This window comes from Vombatus ursinus, unplaced genomic scaffold, assembly GCF_900497805.2.
Source record: "Vombatus ursinus unplaced genomic scaffold, bare-nosed wombat genome assembly UNPS02011767.1, whole genome shotgun sequence".
Lineage (NCBI taxonomy): Eukaryota > Metazoa > Chordata > Mammalia > Diprotodontia > Vombatidae > Vombatus > Vombatus ursinus.
The window spans coordinates 1,493,171-1,514,082 of record NW_020951545.1 but is presented as its reverse complement, the minus strand read 5'-3'; the positions used below and the strand labels follow the sequence as shown (position 1 = coordinate 1,514,082).

The 20,912-nt window shown below is 37.0% G+C and overlaps 2 protein-coding genes across 10 annotated transcripts in view; one reads left to right on the top strand and one right to left on the bottom strand.

The window, feature by feature from the left end:
* Nucleotides 1–10,159, top strand: part of FAM92A (family with sequence similarity 92 member A) — a 40,253-nt gene extending 30,094 nt beyond the window's left edge. For 3 of the 4 annotated variants that reach the window (XM_027856946.1, XM_027856945.1, XM_027856943.1), the window contains 3 exons: nt 340–453; nt 3,147–3,266; nt 8,998–10,159. In XM_027856946.1, the coding sequence (XP_027712747.1) occupies nt 340–453; nt 3,147–3,266; nt 8,998–9,087 (324 nt within the window). In that variant the 3' untranslated portion in view covers nt 9,088–10,159. The remainder of the gene's footprint in view (nt 1–339; nt 454–3,146; nt 3,267–8,997) is intronic. The other variant, XM_027856944.1, reaches the window with a different exon arrangement.
* A 2,323-nt stretch (nt 10,160–12,482) lies between these two features.
* On the bottom strand, nt 12,483–20,153 carry RBM12B (RNA binding motif protein 12B). 6 transcript variants are annotated; one of them, XM_027856988.1, is made up of 3 exons: nt 20,095–20,153; nt 16,087–16,142; nt 12,483–15,427 (listed from the first exon to the last, which is right to left on the bottom strand). In XM_027856988.1, exon 3 carries the CDS (start codon nt 15,397–15,399, stop codon nt 13,162–13,164), a length of 2,238 nt encoding a protein of 745 aa, XP_027712789.1. In that variant the 5' UTR covers nt 15,400–15,427; nt 16,087–16,142; nt 20,095–20,153; the 3' UTR covers nt 12,483–13,161. The 6 variants fall into 6 exon arrangements, with proteins under 6 accessions (XP_027712789.1, XP_027712788.1, XP_027712786.1 ...); XM_027856987.1 differs by having other exon boundaries at nt 20,091–20,143; XM_027856985.1 differs by lacking the exon at nt 20,095–20,153 and adding an exon at nt 19,899–20,043.
* Nucleotides 20,154–20,912: the final 759 nt, after the last annotated feature.

Genomic DNA, 20,912 nt, shown 5'->3' with positions numbered 1-20,912 from the left:
AATCCAGTACAACAATCCCTGCCCTACATATATGGGATAGAACAGCACACATAGATTAGTGTGGTGCATCTTATTTGTCTTGTGTTCTCATTGCCAGCTGAAAACATTTTGTTAGATACAGGTAGAAGTGCCGACCAAAACCAAAAGATAAAAGGAATAGCAAGTGGAGGTAATATTCGGACAGTTCCCATTTTTAAAAGTTAACATTTAAATCCTCCCAGTTCCCCAACATGTTCTCAGCAACCATCTCAGTATTTCACAAAATGTTTGAAAAACAAAAATTTGGCTTTAATTATTGTGGATTAACATAATTGAATAAAATTCCACTTCTCTTTTTAGAATATATTTTCAGAATTTATAACAATTGAAATGCTATTCCATGGCAAAGCTTTAGAAGTCTACACTGCTGCCTACCAAAATATACAGAAGATTGATGAAGAAGAAGATATAGAGGTAAGAGTATTTATTAATACATAAGCCCATTTCACTCATTAATCTTAAGGTATACTGAAATTTTCATGATGATTATAGTGTTTTGAACAAAAACATGGCAGAGGTGATGGTAATTTGCATATCACAACATTGCTACCCCATATCCCTTCTTTCTTTGTATTCTTAAATGGTGGACCTCTTGTGAACTACAGACTCTTTATAGTTTTTAATTTTAGATGGCTTCTCCCACCAGACTGAAACCTCCTCAATGTCAGATGTTTTGTTCATCTCTGCATCTTGCTTAGCGCCTAGCCTAGTGCCTCAAATACAGGCTCTAAAAATTTTGTTAAATTAACATTCAATTTTCCATATAATCCAAGAGACTTGAACTCTACTGATGAATCTAGCTGTGTAGGTCTTGTTTATAAGGTAAAAAGCAGGATAAATGTCTTGTCATTTTTGCTTTTCAAATTGTAGATGGTTAGGTTGAGTTTTAGCAGTGATTTTACAATTATTAATTATTAAATGAAACTTATAAATAAGGCAGTATTGTTGTATGGGGAAGTAAAAGTGAAAATCCTCTACTCCCATTCCTCATTTTGGCATGGAAGTGAGTTCTCACAGGTTCAGTGATAGAAATATCCTTCATCTCAGTACCATCCTGGATAAATTCAGAGGGATTAATTACAAAAAGATGGCTACCAGGCAATGGAGTAATTTGCCAATCTAGTAAAGTAAGGAAGGAACAATTTCCATGCGAGGAATTACACACATTAGTGGAATTATTGATCATAGATTGTGCTGGAGGGGACCTTGGAGGTCATCTAGCCCAAACCCCTCATTTTACAGATGAGAAAACCACAGCACTAAGAGGTACAGTGAGTTGCCCAAAATCCGATGACCAAACTATGATTTGAACACAGGTCCTCTGACTCCAAATCCAGCACCCTTTCCACTGCACCATGCTGTCTTACATTTTTGAAGGATTACAAAAATTTGGCTTGTTTTAGAGGTGTGTCTTTTGAATATTTATAAATACTGCTTAGTTAAATAGTACATGGCAACTAAATTTCCACTGAAACCAAACTATCAACAAACAGAGCAGAACTAACAATTTACCTAGATGATTTTGGCAAAGGAAAAATCTTGTTTCTCCAGAGATATATGAGTGTTCTTTTATCCATACTGTGCCTGTTTCAAATAAACTATAGTTTCAATATATAACCATTAACCTTGATAATAAAATAAACTGGTTTTTTTTAAGAGTTTCTCATAAAAATGCTTTAATGTTGAGTTCTCTTTTATCTTTTAGCCAAATCTTTTGGTAGATTATACCTTTGCTTAAAATTTTTTTGCTAAGAGCACCTTAACAGTCATGGTATAATGGATAGAGGGTAGATTTTAGAAACAGCACCAGGGTCCAACTCTTACCTCTGACATATACTGGCAAACTTAGCCTGGGTTATATAACCTCTCAGTGCCCCCAGTAAACTCTTATATTAAGACTAATTGCAGAACGTTTGCTGATATGCATTGGCAGAGGAAGCATCCCCACTTAAAGCTATCTAGATTTATTAAATTTACAGGATTGCAAGTACATTTTGGGGGAGGGAAAGATAATCACTTTAGAAAACCTGACAACTTTTGAGGATAGCACTAAAATGTTTTATAAATAACCCAGTTATCCATGAGTGGATCCAAGAAGACAGACTTTAGGTTTCCCTTCCCTCCACTGTGTTGGATCCTAGCTAACTGAACAATAAATTAAAATCAAGAGGAGGCTAGAGCAAACTTATGCAATGATGCATGTCTGATTATTTGTGTATGACTATATTACAAAGTTGGGTTTGGGGTGGGGCGGTGTTTGTTTTAAGCTAGTCTCTGTAGCTTCTAAGTTAAAATTCCTGTAAATACTTTAATTAATTATGAGGGAGCTTAATTTTCAGTAAGACTTTAGTGGATTAAAGTATTTGTAATTTTGAATCATAGCTCTCCATCAATTATTTCTTCATTTACTCAGGTAGAATAAGTTTTGTGTCAAAAGTTATGAAGTTCCTTCAGTATTTCCACAATGTCATTTGGTGAAATTAGCAAAAGAGTAGCCAAACTGACAACTGCAAAAGTCACACTATTAAAAAGGCATCAACCATTTAGTGCTTAGAATGTACCTTCAGATATCACAAACCTCCCTTAATTGACTGTTGGGAAGCTAGTTACCATAAATAAACCTTTCCGGAACCTTTGTTTTATTTTCAGTTGGCTTGCTTTCAGATTCATGAGTTTATCAGTCATTTTCCTGCTTCTTAAAGCAATTCCTTTTTAGTGTCCTAAATCTTTCAGGCTTAAAGGGATGCCTTTGAAGTATGAAATTTAATTATTTCTTGGATAAGTCCATGTTATTTATACTTATTTCCCTTTTTAGCTCCATGTTGCTCAAATTTGTATCCCCTAATGAGGCCTAATTTATTTCTTGCACATAGTAGGTGCTCAGTGAACATTAATTGAATTAACAAATGTTTATACCATTTATAATTCTGATCTTCAAGCATAACCTCCAATCTTAATCTTTCAAAAATGAAGTCTTGATCTAATGCATTGATAGCTTTTTAAAAAATACATCATTCATGCCTTTATCTAAAGTAATAGACTAAGGAATCTCCTTAACTAAGGAGAACTTTTCATCTCCATGTATAATTTTTTTATCATTGCAATAGATTTTTCGGAGCTCTCTTTATCCACCTGACTATTCAACACGTTTAGATATTGTTCGAGCAAACTCAAAATCTCCTCTTCAGAGATCTATTTCTGCCAAGTGTGTATCTGGAACAGGACAGGTAAGTTAAAACCAAAGAATCAGTAAAAATTTTAGATATTAAAATAGAATGAGATAATACTTCAAGGACTTTACCAACCTTCAAAAATTAATATTACTTATACAGATTTGATTCTTAAATAATTCATTTAAAGTATATCTGTTAAATGGCCAGCATGACCTTGGACAAATCATTTAACCTCTCAGAACCTCCATTTCTTCACTGAAAAAATACGACTTTGAACTTTACATGAGAGGTAATAGCCACTGAACATTTCTGAGTTTTCAGAAATAAAGGGCAAGGCATAGTCTAGGAGGAGTATAAATGATAGTTATAGGGTCAAGTTAATAAGGATAATACTAATAATACAAGTTAATAAGGATAATAATAAGGTTAGAAATAGTGGAAATAAAGAAGTCAATAATGTGAAACCTTATGGTGGTGGAATCAACAAGACTTGCTAACTGATGAGATATAGAATGGGAAAAGATAATGCCAAGGTTTTGACTATGGAAGACTGGATGAATAGTAGTACTGTAAATGGAAACAATAAAGGAGAAACATGTGCAGAAAGAAAGAACATCTCAGTTTGGCATATGATGAGTTTGAGGTGATGGTGGACATCCAAGTAGTGTACCTCGAGACAGTTCTAGATGTAGGATAATACAGTGGAAAGAGTGCTGGATTTGGAGTCAGAGGATTTGCATTCAAATCTTACTCTTCCACTTATTACTTTTGCCACTTTACCGCCCAGTCCCTGTTTTTTCATTTGTAAAATGGGCATCAAAGGGGTTTACACTAAATGACATCTTAACTCCTTATCAACTTAGATATGCAATCTTGTGTGTCTGGAGCTCATAAGATTTGGGAATCATCTTCATGAGGATCTCTAATAGAGGAAGTAAATGTAAAAGTAAAATTAAATTCAGATCTACTGAGAGAGAGGGAAAGAAGTCCCAGGACAGACCCTTGTAGAACACTCACATTAAGGAACTGGGAAGAGGATGAATCAGCAAAGAAGTCAGAGAAAGATTTGTTAGAAAGGGAAAAACAAGAGCATGATATCTCTGAAACCAAGAGAGAAAACAAATCAGCAAGCATTTATTGAGCTCAGCACCTGCTGTATGCCAATAAATGTGCTGGGGACACAGACAAAAAAAAAAAACAAAAACAAAAAACTAAAAATGTACAAAAAAGTCTATATTGAATACAAAATAAATGTAAGGTAGTTAGGAAAGAGGAGAACAACATAACAATAGAAGATCAGAAAAGGCTTTGTAGAAAGTAGTGCTTGAGTTGAGCTTTGAAGGAAGTGAGGGATTCTGTTGAGGCAAAGATGAGAAGAGTACATTCCAGACATGGGGAACAGTGCAAAGGTGCCAGGAGATGGAAAGTTGAGTTTTGTCTTTGAGGAATACAAGCCAGGTTGGACCAACTTTGTGGGAAGGAGGATAATGTGTAATAAGACCAGAAAGATAGGTTGGGGTCAGGGCTTTAAAAGCCAGTTTTCAGTTTTTCCTAGAGAGAAGAGAGAAACACTAGAGTCTGAATAGGAGAATGCAATGGTCAGACTACACCTAAGGAAAATCATTTCGGCAGCAGACTAGAGTGGGATAGGCTTAAGGCAGAAGATATTACTTAGAATGTCATTACAGTTGGTCTAGGCAGGATATGATGAGTGCCTGAACTAAGGTAGGGGCAGTGTGAGTAGTTTGGAGGTGGATAAAAGAGATGTTTTAAAGGTACAAATAGCAAGATTTGGCAGTTGATTGGACATGTGCAGTGAGGGAGTACGAGTTGAGAATGATATCCAAGTTATGAACCTATGAGACTATGGAAGAACATGGTCCCATTGACAGAAATAAGAAAAATTTGGTAAAAGGCAGGGTTTTGGAGAAAAGATTTTGAGTTCTGTTTTGGACATGTTGAGTCTGATATGGAACATCCAATTTAAATATCCAATATGAAAAAATTATCAATTTAGTAAAAAATAACATAAGTCAAGGATTGAGGAATGGGAAAAGGTCATTCAGTTTTGTTAACAAAAAGGTGATTTGTGACATCTGAGTGGAGTTTCAGTAGAATAATGGGAGTAGAAGCCTTATTCTAAGACAGTGACTAATAAGGAAGTAGGAGCACTGAGCACAGGAAGTGTTTTTGACAAGTTTAGCATTGAAGGGAAGAGAGAAATAGGACAGTAGGCTAAATGTAAACCTAAAGACTTTAAAAGGTTGTTTTAGGGTTGGGGGAGGAGGGAAGGATATGAACAAGTTTATAAGCATATAGGAAGAGGCTAGTGGAGTAGATGATGAAGACAAGTGAGAGATCATCACTGGTAGAGGAAGATTCTGGAGGAGGTAGTAATGAATAGGATCAAGTGACTTGCCTTAAGGAGTAAAGACACCTCTTCTGTGATGAGAGATGGAAAATAGCAAGTTTGAGGAAAACTGGAGTCAGAAATATGGAGGCATCAGATGGCAGTCTTTCTAGTAGTTGAGGCTATTTTTACTTCTTGGTGGTTTGGAGTTTTGTGGGGATGGAAGATTTAGAAATTAAGAAGGAAAGATTGGAGGGATTGAGTGATCATGAACAAAATGTAATTGCAAAGCTGTTAAGAGACCATACAGTTTTAAGAGATCCTGAACCTTGATGTGGGTGAGAGGAAAAGGTATTCATTGAAATTGAGATCAAGTTTTTAGATAAGTCATTCACAGCAATAGTGAAGCCTCCAGGGTATATATATGGCAAGGAATGATGATGACCATGAGTCATCCACCAAACTCAACCAGAAGGTTGTCACCTGGAAGTTGGTAGATGACAGTCACAGCAGTAGGGAGAACAGTAAACACAAACTGCATAATATCAAAAGATGTCAGGTTATTAAAGGATAGGTTTAAAGAGGACTAGATTTAGATGAAAAGGCCCTATTATTTTTTAAAATTTAGAGTACAGCAGCACTTTTGTAGTTGCCAAAAAAATAAAATAAAATAAAAACAAAGTGAGTATTCATCAGTTCATCAATGGTTTATCATATCACTGACTACTGATATATGAATGTAATGGAATATTAATGTACCCTAAGAAATGATGGCTGGGAAAGACTCATAAGTTTGTGAAGAACTTTATGAAAAGATTCAAAGCTAAGTAACCAGAGCCAAGACAATTGTTTATTCAGCGTACACAGTAACACAAAGGAAAACAACACTGAAAGACATTAGATCAATTTTGACTTCAAAGGAATTACAATAAAAATCATAATTCTATACTCAACGGCATGATGGATTTGCAGGTGCAAGAATACATCAAGTTGTTGCCAATATGTTGGTTTGTTTTACTTAATTTTACTGCTCTGTGGCTTTGGTTCATTGAGAAATGCCAGTATGGCAATTTTTTAATAGTTTTTCAAATTAAAAACCAAAATTATGGTCTGAAATTACATTAAGGAGCAAAGAGTATTCCCATCCATTCTTCTGGCCTTAGGTTAAGTGAGTTCCACTTGGGTATTGCAAAAGATTTGAGAAAGCCAGGTTTTAGTTAAAGAAGTAGAAACAATGTTTATTAAAAAGTTTGAAGATATAAGGACATTTGATAATAGAAGTGGCAAGAGGTATTACATCTTCTAGTGATATGGATTGTAACAGTGGTTCTTAACCTTTGTTGTGTCGTGGACACCTTAGGCAGATTGGTGAAGCTTATGGATCCCTTTTCAGAATAATGTTTTTAAAATAAAATTTAATTTTACATATAAAATAGCTACATACATAATAAAATGTTTTCATATGTTTGTGTGTATGTAATATAAAATTTTAAAGCAAAATAAAATGCGTGTGATTACAAAGAAAACCAATTATATTGAAAATTACCAAATTGGGGGGAAAAAAAAACACAGGTTAACAACTCCTGGGCCAAGGAAAATTGAGTCTAGGGCAGATTAGGGCTTCTAAAAAGAGATGAAAGTTTCAATACAGTGGGAAATAAACTGGTATGACATGAGTTAATCATCCCCAAAATCTGAAGTAGACTTTGGAGTGCCTCTGCAGTGCCTTCATTCCCCGGTTGAGATACAGGGTAGAATAAAAGCTCATGATGGATAAGTAATTATTCTCATTTGTCTTCATCCCCAGTGCAAAGCACACTGCCTCGCACATGGTAGATATAAATGTTTGTTAAAATTTGGGTCTCCAGGTAGGAAAGCTGGAAGACAGATGGTTACTGCTCATATGGGGGCCACTTTGAGCTCTCTATTCTAGAAACAACTCTTATACATTAATAAACATTAAATATTTCTTAAAAATTGCTTTGAGAGCCAGTGTGACGTAGTAAATAGAGGGACATCCTCAAAGACAGGAAGAACTGGGATAAAGTCCTGCCTCATGGGCAGGATGATTAATCTCTTAATACTCTGAGAACTCCAGACAGCCCCCTAAACTGGTAAGTCAAGTCAACAAACATTTTTTAAGTGCCTATGTGCCAACTGGTGGAGCTGCAAAGAAAAGCAAAGTATGTTACTTGCTTTCAAGGAGCTATCAGAGGAGCCAATATGCAAACAAGATATATACAGGGTATGCTGAAGGGCATTTTAAATTTAGAAGGCAGTCAAGTTAATGGTAATTTATATGTTGAACTATATCAGTATAGAGTTTCCATGTAAGTTAACCATACCAATAAAATCACAGGTCCCATCCCAAAATATAAATGTTTTTAAGTGGAAAAGAACATAAAGTTAATATCACAATTAATTTGTTAATTTGTATTTTTGGTAAAATAAGTGATGAAAGATATGACATGGTCTTCATGATATAGTCTTTTTCTTTGTGAATTGGAAGGTTTGTATTTGCTGTATTATACTAAAAATATCACAAAAAGCTTGAGCATTTAGTATTAATTACATATAACCTAAACAAGCACAAAATAAGATGGTCTTTGATAGCGATTTTGAAGTCAGTATTCACTCCTATTTTAATCTCTGTGCTTATTAGGTTATCATGGTGGTATGCTGATACACTTTAAAAAGGATTTATCCCAATTACACAACTTTTGATTGACATTTATAACTTTTCAAAGGTACAATTCTACTTAGAGACTTTCTGAAAATAGTAAACTTTTATAATGCATAAATATCTAATGTTTTGTTTGCTTCTGTTGGCATATAAAAATGGTGTTTCTTGTTTTTGTTTTTTTTCCCTTTTTAGGCAATTGGGGTTAAGTGACTTGCCCATGGTCACACAGGTAGTAAGTGTCAAGTGTTTGATCTGAGGCCGGATTTGAACTCAGGTCCTCCTGACTTCAGGGCCGGTGCTCTATCCACTGACCCACCTAGCTGCACCAAAAATGTTGTTTTCAGGTTTTCAGTAATGAATTATGGGATTAGAAAAAAGCTTAACAGCTTAAAAACTTTAATTCTGTGATTTTTAAATATATTGGATATTACAAGAGTATTTCATTAGAACGAAAATTAATCCAGCCTTTTAGAAGGTATTTATCTTTACAAACTGTTTCATGTATTCTCCTGGTCAAGGCAGCACTAATGCTTTTGCCTCATAGCCCATTGTAAAGTCCTCTGTCATGTAACTTCATCTTATTTTTTCATGCTTCGTAGTTTGAGTATCATAGTCCTTTTCATCACAAAACATGACTTTATTGTAGACCAGTTATAAGAGCTACAACCCTTTTAAAGTTCAAGGATCCTGAAAAAAAGATTAGTCAGTATTCAGATAAAAAACAAATGATTTATGTTAAACTTCATTTTTAGCAGATTCCCACCAGTCGGATAAGAAAAGATCAACAAGATGATGATGAAGAGGATGATGATGAATTAGAAGTTACAGAAGAAGAAAATTAATTTTATATGTGCTTTTTACCAGTTTCCCTCAAAATCATCAAAACTTCAATTTAGATCATCAGTTGTTAAAATTTTAAAACTAGGCAACAAGAAACTAACATGTATATACACACACACACACACACATATATATATATATACACACACACCATTAACAAATATTTCAAAGAACCTAAAGTTTCAAAAAGCAAATGGGTTTTGAGGAATTATCCTCAGAAAAGAATGTAATTAAAGAAAATTTCTGTAGCCCCAAAATTAAGAAGGTAAAATAAAATTTAAAATCTACCACTAGTTTAATTCTTTTACCCCAAGGTTATGGTATTCGTTGTATTATCTTGAAAGCTGTCTTTTAGATTGTTGTCATATCACGAAGACAAATGACAATTGCCAAAAGAACTGTATCACTTTCTCTTGGTTTTGTATATAGGGAACAAACAGTTTCCATGCCTTCATTAAAAAAAACTGTTATCAGTTAAAATTGCTTCAGAATCATTCTGATAAATTAGTAACATTCCATAAAGTACTTAAATGCAGTTGCTTTACTTATTATTTGCCAAGTCAGATCTACCTAGTTAATACCTTAATAGTCAAAAATAAGCCAAGAAATTAGAAGGCTAAGGAAATTGATTGTATTTTTATATATTCCATGAAACATAAAAAGGATAAGGTTGTTAAAAGGGTGAAAAAACAGAGCAGTGAATTTCAAATAGCAATTATTACAATGTGTGATCCTGACTTCAGAGAACCTGCTATAGAGAGAGCACAAGCCACTAGTAAAAGTAAAGGAAGTCTGAAATTGTATTAGGATTTCTAAATACTGAAATTTATTCTCATTAATTACTGATTCTTATACCCAGAAATATGAAGTTGGAGACATTTGAATCATAGGATTTTGGTATGTCTGTGACATTTTTTCATTTCCATAATTTCCTTCTGGGAAAACGTTTGTAATCTTCATATTGTTTCATTGATTCAGACAAGAATATTTTACTAATTGTGAAATTTATTTTCTTTGGAATGCCAGAAAACCAACTCTTCACAACACATAAAAATAAAGACTTTACAGAAACTATGTTGGTATTGTGATTTAATTTTTAATAAAGGTACTGCTTCTAAAATATTGCAATTAGTATATAATCATTCATATATTTTTAATATACCACTGTAAATTAACTACTATAAATATATTCAAAAGTTTAAGTAATCTGATATGTAGTAGTAAAGATACGAGTTAGCCAGTTATATATGAGAGGTTCTCTTCTATCAGAACTCTACTAAATGACCTTGCTTTCTTTTCTACATATCTAAACAGTACTTACTTCCCTCTGCCCCACATGACCTTCCATTTTAAAAAATATCATAAACATCAAAAAACTTGAAGAATTCTGTATTTCAGAACCCTATGAATAAGTTTCCTATTTAACACTTCTGAGGCTATATCAATTCCATTATTTCCATTATTTTCAAAACTAGTGCCTCAAAATTCCTATGTTGACAATTTGATCAATTCATTTTTCCAAATCAATTTATGTTAATTCTGGTTCAAGATAAAGGGTTACTTCAGAAAATTAGTTACGAGTAGTCTTTATCAGCTGTCAACATTTCTAACAGGATAATGGTTACATTCAGGTTCCTGGCATTATCTAAGTACTCAAATTAAAAGCTAATTAGTATCTTTTCAAATCAGTTTTTCCCAAGGATGCCAAGTTAAGAGTTTGCAAAGCCCTTGTGTTATACAGACCAAATGCCAATAAAACTTAAAATGATTAAAAAAAAATACCAATTATACCTTTAATAATCCTAAGTCACCTCAGAGAGTACATTGCCTTCATTACTGCAGTCTAACAGATCTATTTGTTAGACACATTAAACAAGGATAAATGTGCCATCACTACATGACCTTTAAACACATTTAACAAAACACCTAGTTCCTATTTAATTGAGGGCTACCAATCACTACCTGCTTTAAATTTTCACCCACAGGTTTAATGCCATTGCCTCTGATATGCAATAGAATGCTGGGGGGAAAAAAAACAAGTTAATTGGACATAACTCCTTAGTGCACTGGTGTACCAGTATGTCACTTTCAAAAGGCTTTTTTTTTTTTTCAAAGTACACTTCCGTAGATTTATTAGGCTTTTTAAACTATATCAAGATACAGGTGGGCTGGGTTTGAATACAATGAATATTTCTAAGAGCGAAACTGAATTTATTTTCTTGTTTAATAAAGTATAGTGGGAGAGGAAATCCTGATATATAAAACCACAGAAAAACTACAATTACAGAACTTCAGAGTAGAAAATGATCTTAAGAAATAATCTAAATCAAACCCCCTTTTATTATCCAGATAAAGAAAGAGGAATCCCAGAAAGGTTAAGTGACTCAATCTGTCACACTTAAAGAACTGGGACTCATTTTAGGAAAACTTTAAAATGATTAAAATAAGGAAATAAGCTGTATAAGTACATTGCAGGCACCATCAAAAATAAGTGTAACAAAAGAAAAGCAACTGTTTGTAAGCTGGAAACCTACTGGTAAATTTTTTGTATAAGTGACCAGCCCAAATACTGATAACAGAAATTTACTTGACATTCTCTTTGCTTACTAAAGCCAAGGGATACCTTAGTATTTTAGAAACTGCTAGGCCTAATGTAAAAGCAAACTTTAAAATACATGTATTTTTGAATTACACACCATAATGTATTTGCTATGGTAGAATTCCCAAAAAGTACTTTAATATTTGCTGAAATGAAATGCATAAATTGATCCAATTCTCAAAAGTTGCACAAACTTGAAATCCTTTCAAAGTTATGCAATAGTAAAAAATGCTTTTTAAAATAAAATCAAATTTTATTAGTTATTAATGTGTGCCTATAGTAATTTGAGTCTTTGAGAAGCAATATGCTGTAGTATGGCTCTGAATGCCTGAATAAAGTCCTGACCCTACCATTTCCTTGTTGTATGATTTTATGCAAACTATTTGACCTCTCTGAGTATTAATTTCTTATCTATAAAAAATTATTCCACAATCTCTAAGGTACCTACCAGTAACAACTAGAGCCATCTGTTTGGAAACTAGAAATGACAAATACTAACTATGCAAACTTAGATTAACTATCATGTGGCCCTGAGACCACTCTGGATCAGTTTTCCTCACAAAGAAACCCAGAGAGTTCCTAATTACTTTGATACATTAGATTCATGCCTGTAGTTAATAAATCAAGGTATCTTACAAATTTTATAGTCAGATATTATTGTGAGGAACAACAGTGTTATACACTAAGAATATCTGATTCTGCTTGTAAACAGTTCTAACATTTTCATTAAAAATCCCCCCAAAAAACAAGCTGGTAGGACTTTTCCCCCTTCACACAAACACAAGTAAACAATGAATAGTTGGTCCATTCAGCTGTATCTTTATTTTTTTTTTTAATTCTGTAAAGTAATGAACATGGAAACTTTTAAGAATCCCTGTGAACATATGAAACAACAAGTCTAGTAAGATTTTCACAGAAGAAATTTTCAAGTTTACATTCTGTCCATTTTGAAATATTTAACATGGAACTAAATACAATATTATCCCAGGTGGTGGTTAGGGAATTGTATTTGTACAGTCAGGTAAGCACTGAAAATGTCATCCCTGAACAATCATGTAACATTTCCTTAAACATTCGTATAAAGATACTATGGGCTATGAAAAGGAAGAATTAAAATTTCCCTTTTCCCAAATACATTACAACTCTACTTTTCAATTTTTGAAGTTAAGCTATGCAATTTACATAAATCATTTAAAGGATTAGTGCTATCTTCCACTGTCAAAGAATAAAAGCATAATGAAATTGAAAATTTAAAAAAGTTAGATGGCAATTTGCACACACACACAAAAAAAAACTTAAGAAAAAAAGATCTAAACATTCCACTATTTACAACTTGCTCTGTTCACAGAAATTGTCAAAATTAAAGGTTTGGGGCTTTTTGGTAATTAAAAATAAACACTTTTTTTTTTTATACAAATGCATTTTGCTGCACCAATACTGTGGGGGGAGTGGGGGTGATTCAATTTATAAGTAGCCTCTAGAGCAAAATTAGTTTAACTTTACGTGGGCCAACTGGTCTGTCATTCAGGTCATTAATAGCAGCCATAGCCTCATCATAGTTTACCATTGCAACAATGGCCTCCCCTAATGGTAATCCTTGTTCATTATACTGTATTGAAACTGATTCTGGTATTACTCCATAACCATGGAAAAAGTCCAAGATTTCATTGACGTTTGCTTTAAATGGAAGATTCATTATTTTAATAGGAGTTACTCTACCTGAGCCGCAATTAAAATTTGGATCAGACATAAATCTTCCCTCTGGAAAACCTCCCATGTTATTGTTTCCAAAATCAAACCGGCCAAAAGGTTCACCTTCAGGGGGGCCAAAATTCATGAAAGGACGAGGACCTCTGAAATCATCAGGTGGGCACATGAAATCATCAGGTGGTGGTCTAAAACTATCCTGCTGTCTGAAATCATCTGGAGGGTGTCTGTCTGCAGGGTGCCGGAAATCATCTGGAGGGTGTCTGTCTGGAGGGTGCCGGAAATCATCTGGAGGGTGTCTGTCCGGAGGGTGTCGGAAATCATCTGGAGGATGCCGGAAATTATCAGGTTGTTGACGAAAATCCTCTGGGGGATGCCGGAATTTCCCAGGAGGGCCGAATGAATGCACAGATGGTCCTTGTGTATCAACTGAATGGGAATGTTCATCTCTATCTCGTGTCTGTGAATGATCTTGCATTTTCTCACCTGGGATCGATGAAATATTCACACCAAACTCCTGCATCTGTTCCTCAGATATAAGTCTTAATAATACCTCTGTTCCCAAGAACCTTCGTCGGTTTAAACTTTCAGCTTTCATCGCCTGTTCTTCTGATTTAAATTTCACCAACGCCTCTCCCAGACCAACTCCTTTGTCATCATAAAGCAAGTAAACATCATCCTCATCAATAGAAAACCCAGCAAAGAACTTTTGCACCTCAACTTTAGTGACATCAAATGGAAAATTTCTTATATATATGCACAGCTTTGGGCCAGAATGTCCTTCCCGGTAGCTTTTTTCCGGAATATGCCCAGGTCGTTCTCTCCCCACTGACCCTGATCTTTTCTTTTCATAACATTCAATGAATTTCAGCATTGTTTTTTTAGATATAGGATCAATAAGAACTTGACGATGAAATAATATAAATTTGTGCAAGGCGAGAGCAGAATTATAGTCTCTCAATGTCTTAAACATCACAAAGGCAGATCCTGTTCTTTTCTGATCCTTATACAAAAATTTAATCTGGTCACTGGCCAGATCAGTATCTCTAAAGAAATTTTTTATATCTCTCTTCTCAACACTTAGTGATAGATTTTTTAAGTGAACATAAAATCCGTATTTGTGAGGGGAACGAGAGCGTCTTTTCATTCTTCTTGGAGATTTTGATCGTGATCGTTTTTTCAAATGTGCATCATTTATTCCTCTTTGTGGAGAACGCTCTTCACTCCTGAAATGAACTTCATCCTTTATATCTACGCTACCGCCACAGTCAATCCACTGTTGCTCTGAAGCTGGACTAACTTCAACAAATCTTGAGCCCATGTAATGTCTATGGCGTTGAAGCCCTCCTAAAGCATCATGAGATGTAGCAAATTTTACCAAGCAATCACCATTATTTCTGCCAGTCGGATGTTTTAGTAAAATGACTCCATCCACACATAATCCAGGAAAGAAAGCACGTACTTCATCTTCAGTTGCTGAGTATGGCAAACCACGTAAAAATAAGTAACGGTTATCTGACTTGAATGTACGTGTTTCTTTTCTTGGCCCCATAATACCATGTCTTGTACCATTGGTATGAAAACCAGCCTCTGGATCATCCGAAGGATCATAGCCAGGTTTATTTATTCCTTTCTTAATAGCCTCAACTAAATTAGATAGGCTGCCAACCCCTGATGCACCAGAACTACTAGATCCAGGTCTTTTGGAGCCTGGTATCAGTTCTCTTCCTCCACGATCAAATCTTTTTCGTTTCATTTCTATGGTATTCTGCATTTCTGTCTTGCTGCTAAGAAAAAGCTCTACAGGGGAGTCCTTGATAAACCCTCCTGAACGACTCATGGCACGTCGTGCATCTTCATCTGTTGCAAAAACAATAAAAGCCTCCCCAATTTCTCCTCCAATTATATGCACTCCTCCATCAGGAATATTCAATCCCGAGAAGAAGTGACGAATATCCACAGGCCCCGCAATAACAGGAAGCCCCTGTAAACGGATGACTACAGCCATGCTGAGCTCAAACCACAGCAATAATGACCTGCAGACAAAAAGGTACACATAATAGCAAGTCTTACTTTTATAATATCTTAGCACAAACTAAACCTTTAATTACTAGTTTCTGTCTCATTCAAGATTTATGAATGAAAGCGAGACTCAAGTTCACAAAACATTGATCCTATCTTATTCTTAAGAAATCATGGGAAGAACTTTATCCCAACTAAAAAAAAGTAAAAACAACTTCTTCCTCAAAGAAACGTCCCATATCACCTGCCCTGCACAATCCAAATGCCAAAAAAAGAAAAAAGAAAAAAGGAAAAAATCAAATCTTCCATGGCATGGCTCCAGCCTGCCAATTGCTGCTTCATACCAAGACCAAACTCTTATTAGTTTGACTTAGAAAACTCTCTTACACTGAAGTCTTAACTGATTGAATATTAAAAGACAAAAATAAAAGCTTTAGAATTAAAATAATTCACCAAACAAGATGAATTTTGTTCTCACACAAGTTCTATCAGTGGATGATTTCTGCTCACCAATGTAAAACTACCTAGCAATGGCGCACTGTAGATCAGACATAAAGAGCAGAAGCCATGAGTACCCAGGTGTACAATTCTATTTTTCCAGGTAGAGTTCTGTGAGAAAAGCCATGATCTTTGACAAGGCTCAGTGAAAAGCATTACGCTCTAGACAGCTTACCTGTTTGTTTATTTTTTTTTTCTCGAAGACCTGATAATTCTGTAAAACCAACTTAACTGTGGAAAGAAAATGAAACATAATTAATGCCTGCTCCATCTGTATTTTGTCTTAAACAATGCCAGATTACTGTAGAATGTCCATTTCAGTGGCTATAACACAACAGTGAAGCACTGCAAGGAACCACCATTATGGGCACATTTTTATGAAATATTCTTCTTTGTTCCAAGGGCAAATCAGGTCTCCTTCAGCAAAAAGCCACATACTGTGTCTTTGCTTAAATGTTTTTTTAAAGTAATCTGATTGATTCCATTTTAGAAGTAGAAAAGAAAATATAAAATGAGAATTGAGGTGAGCAAATGGTGAAAACTTGGTTGAAATTAATTGCTCATCAACTGTTCCACAACGAATAGCTGAAACTCAAGAGCTCCAAGACTATTAGGAGGAAAACCCTCCATTACTTCCATCCATGAAAGGAACAAAAATCCAGCTCAAGATATGATTATACTAATGTTCAACTCCTCTTCCTTCCTCCTTTTTGAAACGAAGCAAAATAAAGCAACAACTCAACCATTCAAAGTACTAAGGAAAGGAAACCATAAAAGACAATGCCTGAAATCCTTTTGTCATCTGTAAACCACAAATCCAATCCGACCAAGTGTCACCACCTGTGACACTTGTACACACTGGATACACTATGCCCAACTTTCAGACAGAACCAAGTTTTCATACACCCATCTCCTAAAAAAAACCCAAAAAAACAAACTAGTCTTCATTAAAACCTTGAAACAATTCCTACACCATCACTAAAATCAAATGAGCTTTTACTGAACAGGAACATAATATGGACTAGAACTCCCACAGATAATTACTGTTACAAAGAAAAACTAATTAGCTAATTTTAAACCACTACATACCAGTTACCCACCAAATCAGTCAGACAAAGCAGCAAGCATCTATACAATATGATCTTAATTCATTTCAAAACAACCAAATTGCACTTGCTTACAAAAAGTTCTAAATAAACTATAGAAAAAAATCAAGTGAAATACAGTAACATCACATTAATTTGGAATATTTTACATTTACATATCACTTCAACTTTACATAGAATATTCCTCACAATAATTCTGTAAGACAGGTTGAACAAGTACTTTTATCCCCATCATAGTCAGGGATGGAATGTTACAGAAAAGTGAGACTCGAACAGTTTGAAGTGACTTTCCCATGGTCAAACAAATAAGTGCCAGGGCCAGATTTTAAATCAGGCCTTCTATTCCAAAACCAGTGCACTTTATACTACACCAAACTTACTCTCAATGAAGGGGGCTTAAAAGAAGGGCAGTCTGAATTAGTCAAAGGTTCAAATTACGGAATATTTTCAGAAAAGTGGTTTTACTACTTTGCAATTCAAGTAGAACTAAAAGTTATATCCAATTAAATGTTTTACCAAGCTTTATTTAATAAACAAACAGGCTGCTTCTGTAATTAACTTTATATTTTAAAAAACTGAAGCTTGAAATTGTTTGACTTGAGATTAAACACACCTCAACCCTTAATATTTTCATAACAAATCTTTAACTCAGACTTTGTCTTGAATTAGGATTAATTTCAAATTAATGAAGTCTACTGTAACTACACTAGCCACCAAGAAAAAACTGCCAGGAATACTCCTAATCTTTTCTTTTTATAAAGTAGTATCTAGAACACTCTGAAAGTAGCTATAAACACTATAAGCAAGCTTCTCTGGCACTGGGTCTATGCATAACTACAGAATTCCCTACTCTGCACAATGTCCAGAAAATTTTTTTTATATGATTAAAACAGATGAAAACAGTATAAACTATAGAACACATGGTCAAATAAGGTAAAAATGTGCCTATTATACAGTAAAATCAATTAGTTTCTTGCAGCAATTTATATTCCCTGGAGATATTAAAGAAAATTAAAAGGTGAAGCTTTTTGAAGGGTATAGATAGTACTAGGGGCAAAAGTGTCAGGTTTAAAACTACCTCTAATGACACTGATATTAAAAACACTAAGTCATTTTAACGAAGTAGTTCAGTGAACACTTAATGATTCCACTTCAGAACTATACCAGAGATTTTTTTGTTTAAAGGTGGTGGCCAAGATGGTATTCTAGCAAAGCACCATAGCTACACCAAACATTCCAATTTGTTTTATGAAAACATTTTGGTCTTGAGATAGTGGGGAAAGGGCAAGTTTTTCACTCTACAGGGAAATCTGCTTGGCAGACTAACCAAGCACACCCAAAGACAAACTTTCAAAAGTTTGTCAATCCACAAGTTGCATCTTTAAATTAAATTTCCGTGTTTTTGTCTACCCTCGTACAAAAAAAAAAAAGATCAGACAAAATGACAGTAAAACAAGACACATTCAACTGTACTCTGAAAAACAAGTAGAGAAATTTAAGTTTGCCTACTTTTGTAGAGTTACACACAGACTGGTCAACTACAACAAAAACCTTCAGAGCTAAATGAAAACTTGAAGGGGGAGGCTGGTTACAAAAAAGTTCACTTAAAAATATACTCATCTGCAACAAAGATATCGAGATTACACAACCACTAAATGCATAAATGTTGTCACCAGTTCTTCCTACAAAATTAACAAAATCTTCCTCTAATTTGAGCCAAAAAACACAACACACGCAAAAACAGCCCTTCAATTCTGGCATCAGTTGCGCTCTATCTACATTCCTTTAACTAGAACACCGTAAGTTGACTTCCAGACATGACGACTAAAACCGCGATTTTCCTCTCGGGCTCTTGGATCAAACGTGATTGATCCCACAACTCTTCAGAAACTCCCAACAACGTTACGGGTCTCTCTCTTCCTTTGCCATTCTCAATTAGTTTCTAGGATCGGTGAACTGCCTATCTGGGTGTCTTTGGGAACGATTCCCTCAATTGAGCGCCAAAACCACTGACTGCCCAGAGCCTTAGTCTCCGATAGACACAAGAAAATAATGGAGACGATGGATTCCATGGGGTGCACAGGATTCCCCTCAACATCCTCCATCCTGCTCAAAGGGGGGATCCTCCAGGGGCCTCCATTACCACGGGTTCTAGAGCCAAATGCCGTTAGAGTCCGTCCACATTCCCAAGAGAGTCAAGAGGCTCCTTCGTTCCCGCCAGGCCAAGGTCGCCGGATGGGATCCGATGCCGTCCCCCAGGCCCGGGGCCAGCCCCCAGGGTCAATCAAGCCTGACCTCGCAGGCGCCTCCGTCCGTCTCCGCGGCCGGGGCCGAGGGCACTCAGTCACTCTCTCCCCCCGGGGAGGCAAGCACCCCTACCCAGAGGCTCGGCCAAGGTCGCCCGCTACCTCCATCCTACCTAACTCCGGGGAGCCGAGGGGAGGCGCGCGGCGCCCGCCGCCTCCTCCCCCCCCCGAAATCCAGGCCGGCCTGGGCCTCCCCGACCGTCACCACGCCGGAGGGCCGGAGCCACGGCCCCAGAACACAGGGGAGGGGGTTAACACGGAGAGGGGCGGGGGGAGGGAGAGGGAAACGGGCAGCGGCTGCCCGCGATCGGCAACCGCCGCGGGAGCTACACCACAGCGCTCGTGTCGGGGGCGCTGCCCACAGCAGTGGCGGCGGTTACTTCCCTGCGCGGCCGCCGCCGTTTCCGCCGCTTCCTCCTCCTCCGGCGCGGGCGGGCCCTGCCTCGGCCCGGGCCTCGGCCTTGGCCCGCTTCTTCCCCCCCCCGTCCCCCTAGTCCCCCCACTTGCCCGGACCCCTCCCACCATTCCTGGAGCCTGCAGCGTAGTTCTTCCACAACCCGGTTATAAACACACACCGCGGCTCCCGAGTCTCAAGCCCCCAGCCGAGCCTGGGAGGTCTCCTTCGGCACCACAACCGCTTCCAGACGAAAAACAAAATTTTTTAAGGGGGGGAGGGGGACTATAAAAAAAAAAGCTCCAACTCGAAGCAAGCCTACAACAAAATGGCGGCAACTCCTACCCCTCCCCCCCGGGGTCTCTAGACAAACCGACTTGCAGTTGGTCCGCTCATGCGCCTTCCCTTCTCTGAGCTCGCGCTCTCCCCTGCCTCCCGACCCTCTCCGCCGGGCAACCTGAGGCGCATGCGCATTCGGTCGCCGAACTCAGTCTTTTTCCCTCGAGGAAATCTGTCCCTTTCCCTCTACTTCGTGACTCCTGCGCATGCGCTAAGTTTGTGTCTCTGCATTTTGGTCTTCCGGAAATTTAATGAAAGGAGAAGGAGCGAAAGAATAGACGTCAGTTAATCCGTAAACATTTATAAAGCGTCTACCACGTGCCAGGCACTGTGGTTAGCGCTACGGATGCAAAGAAAGGTATAAGATAGTGCCTTCAAGATACTTACAGTCTAAAGGAGGAAGACATGTAAAAACCACCTAGAAAGCGAGTACGGGAGGAGGCAGGAGAGGGAAGGTGTCAGAGGAGAGGAATGGTGAAGGCCAGGACAGCATCAGCTTTGCATCTCAAACCTCCTCAGTACTCTCAGCTTCTTACCCCTTCCTCCCTTTCCCACCAGGCGGCTCCACTGGACTTCATCATTGTCTCCACAGACTGCTAATTCCCAACTGGGTAATTCACACCGCCTCTGTATCCCTGCCCCTTAGGCCTCTCCCTCCCTTTGATTGGAAGGAGTGAAAGTCAGACGTTTGAAAGCGCCTCTCAGCTCCTGTATTTAAGTGGGGGTAGGGGGAGCCTCGCAGACACTTCATCATTTCTCACCTGGCTCATTTTGCAAGAGGAGTTCAACTCTGTAACTCACACCTCCTCAATACCCCTGCCCCTGAAGCTCTCCCTCCCTCTGATTGGAGAGGATG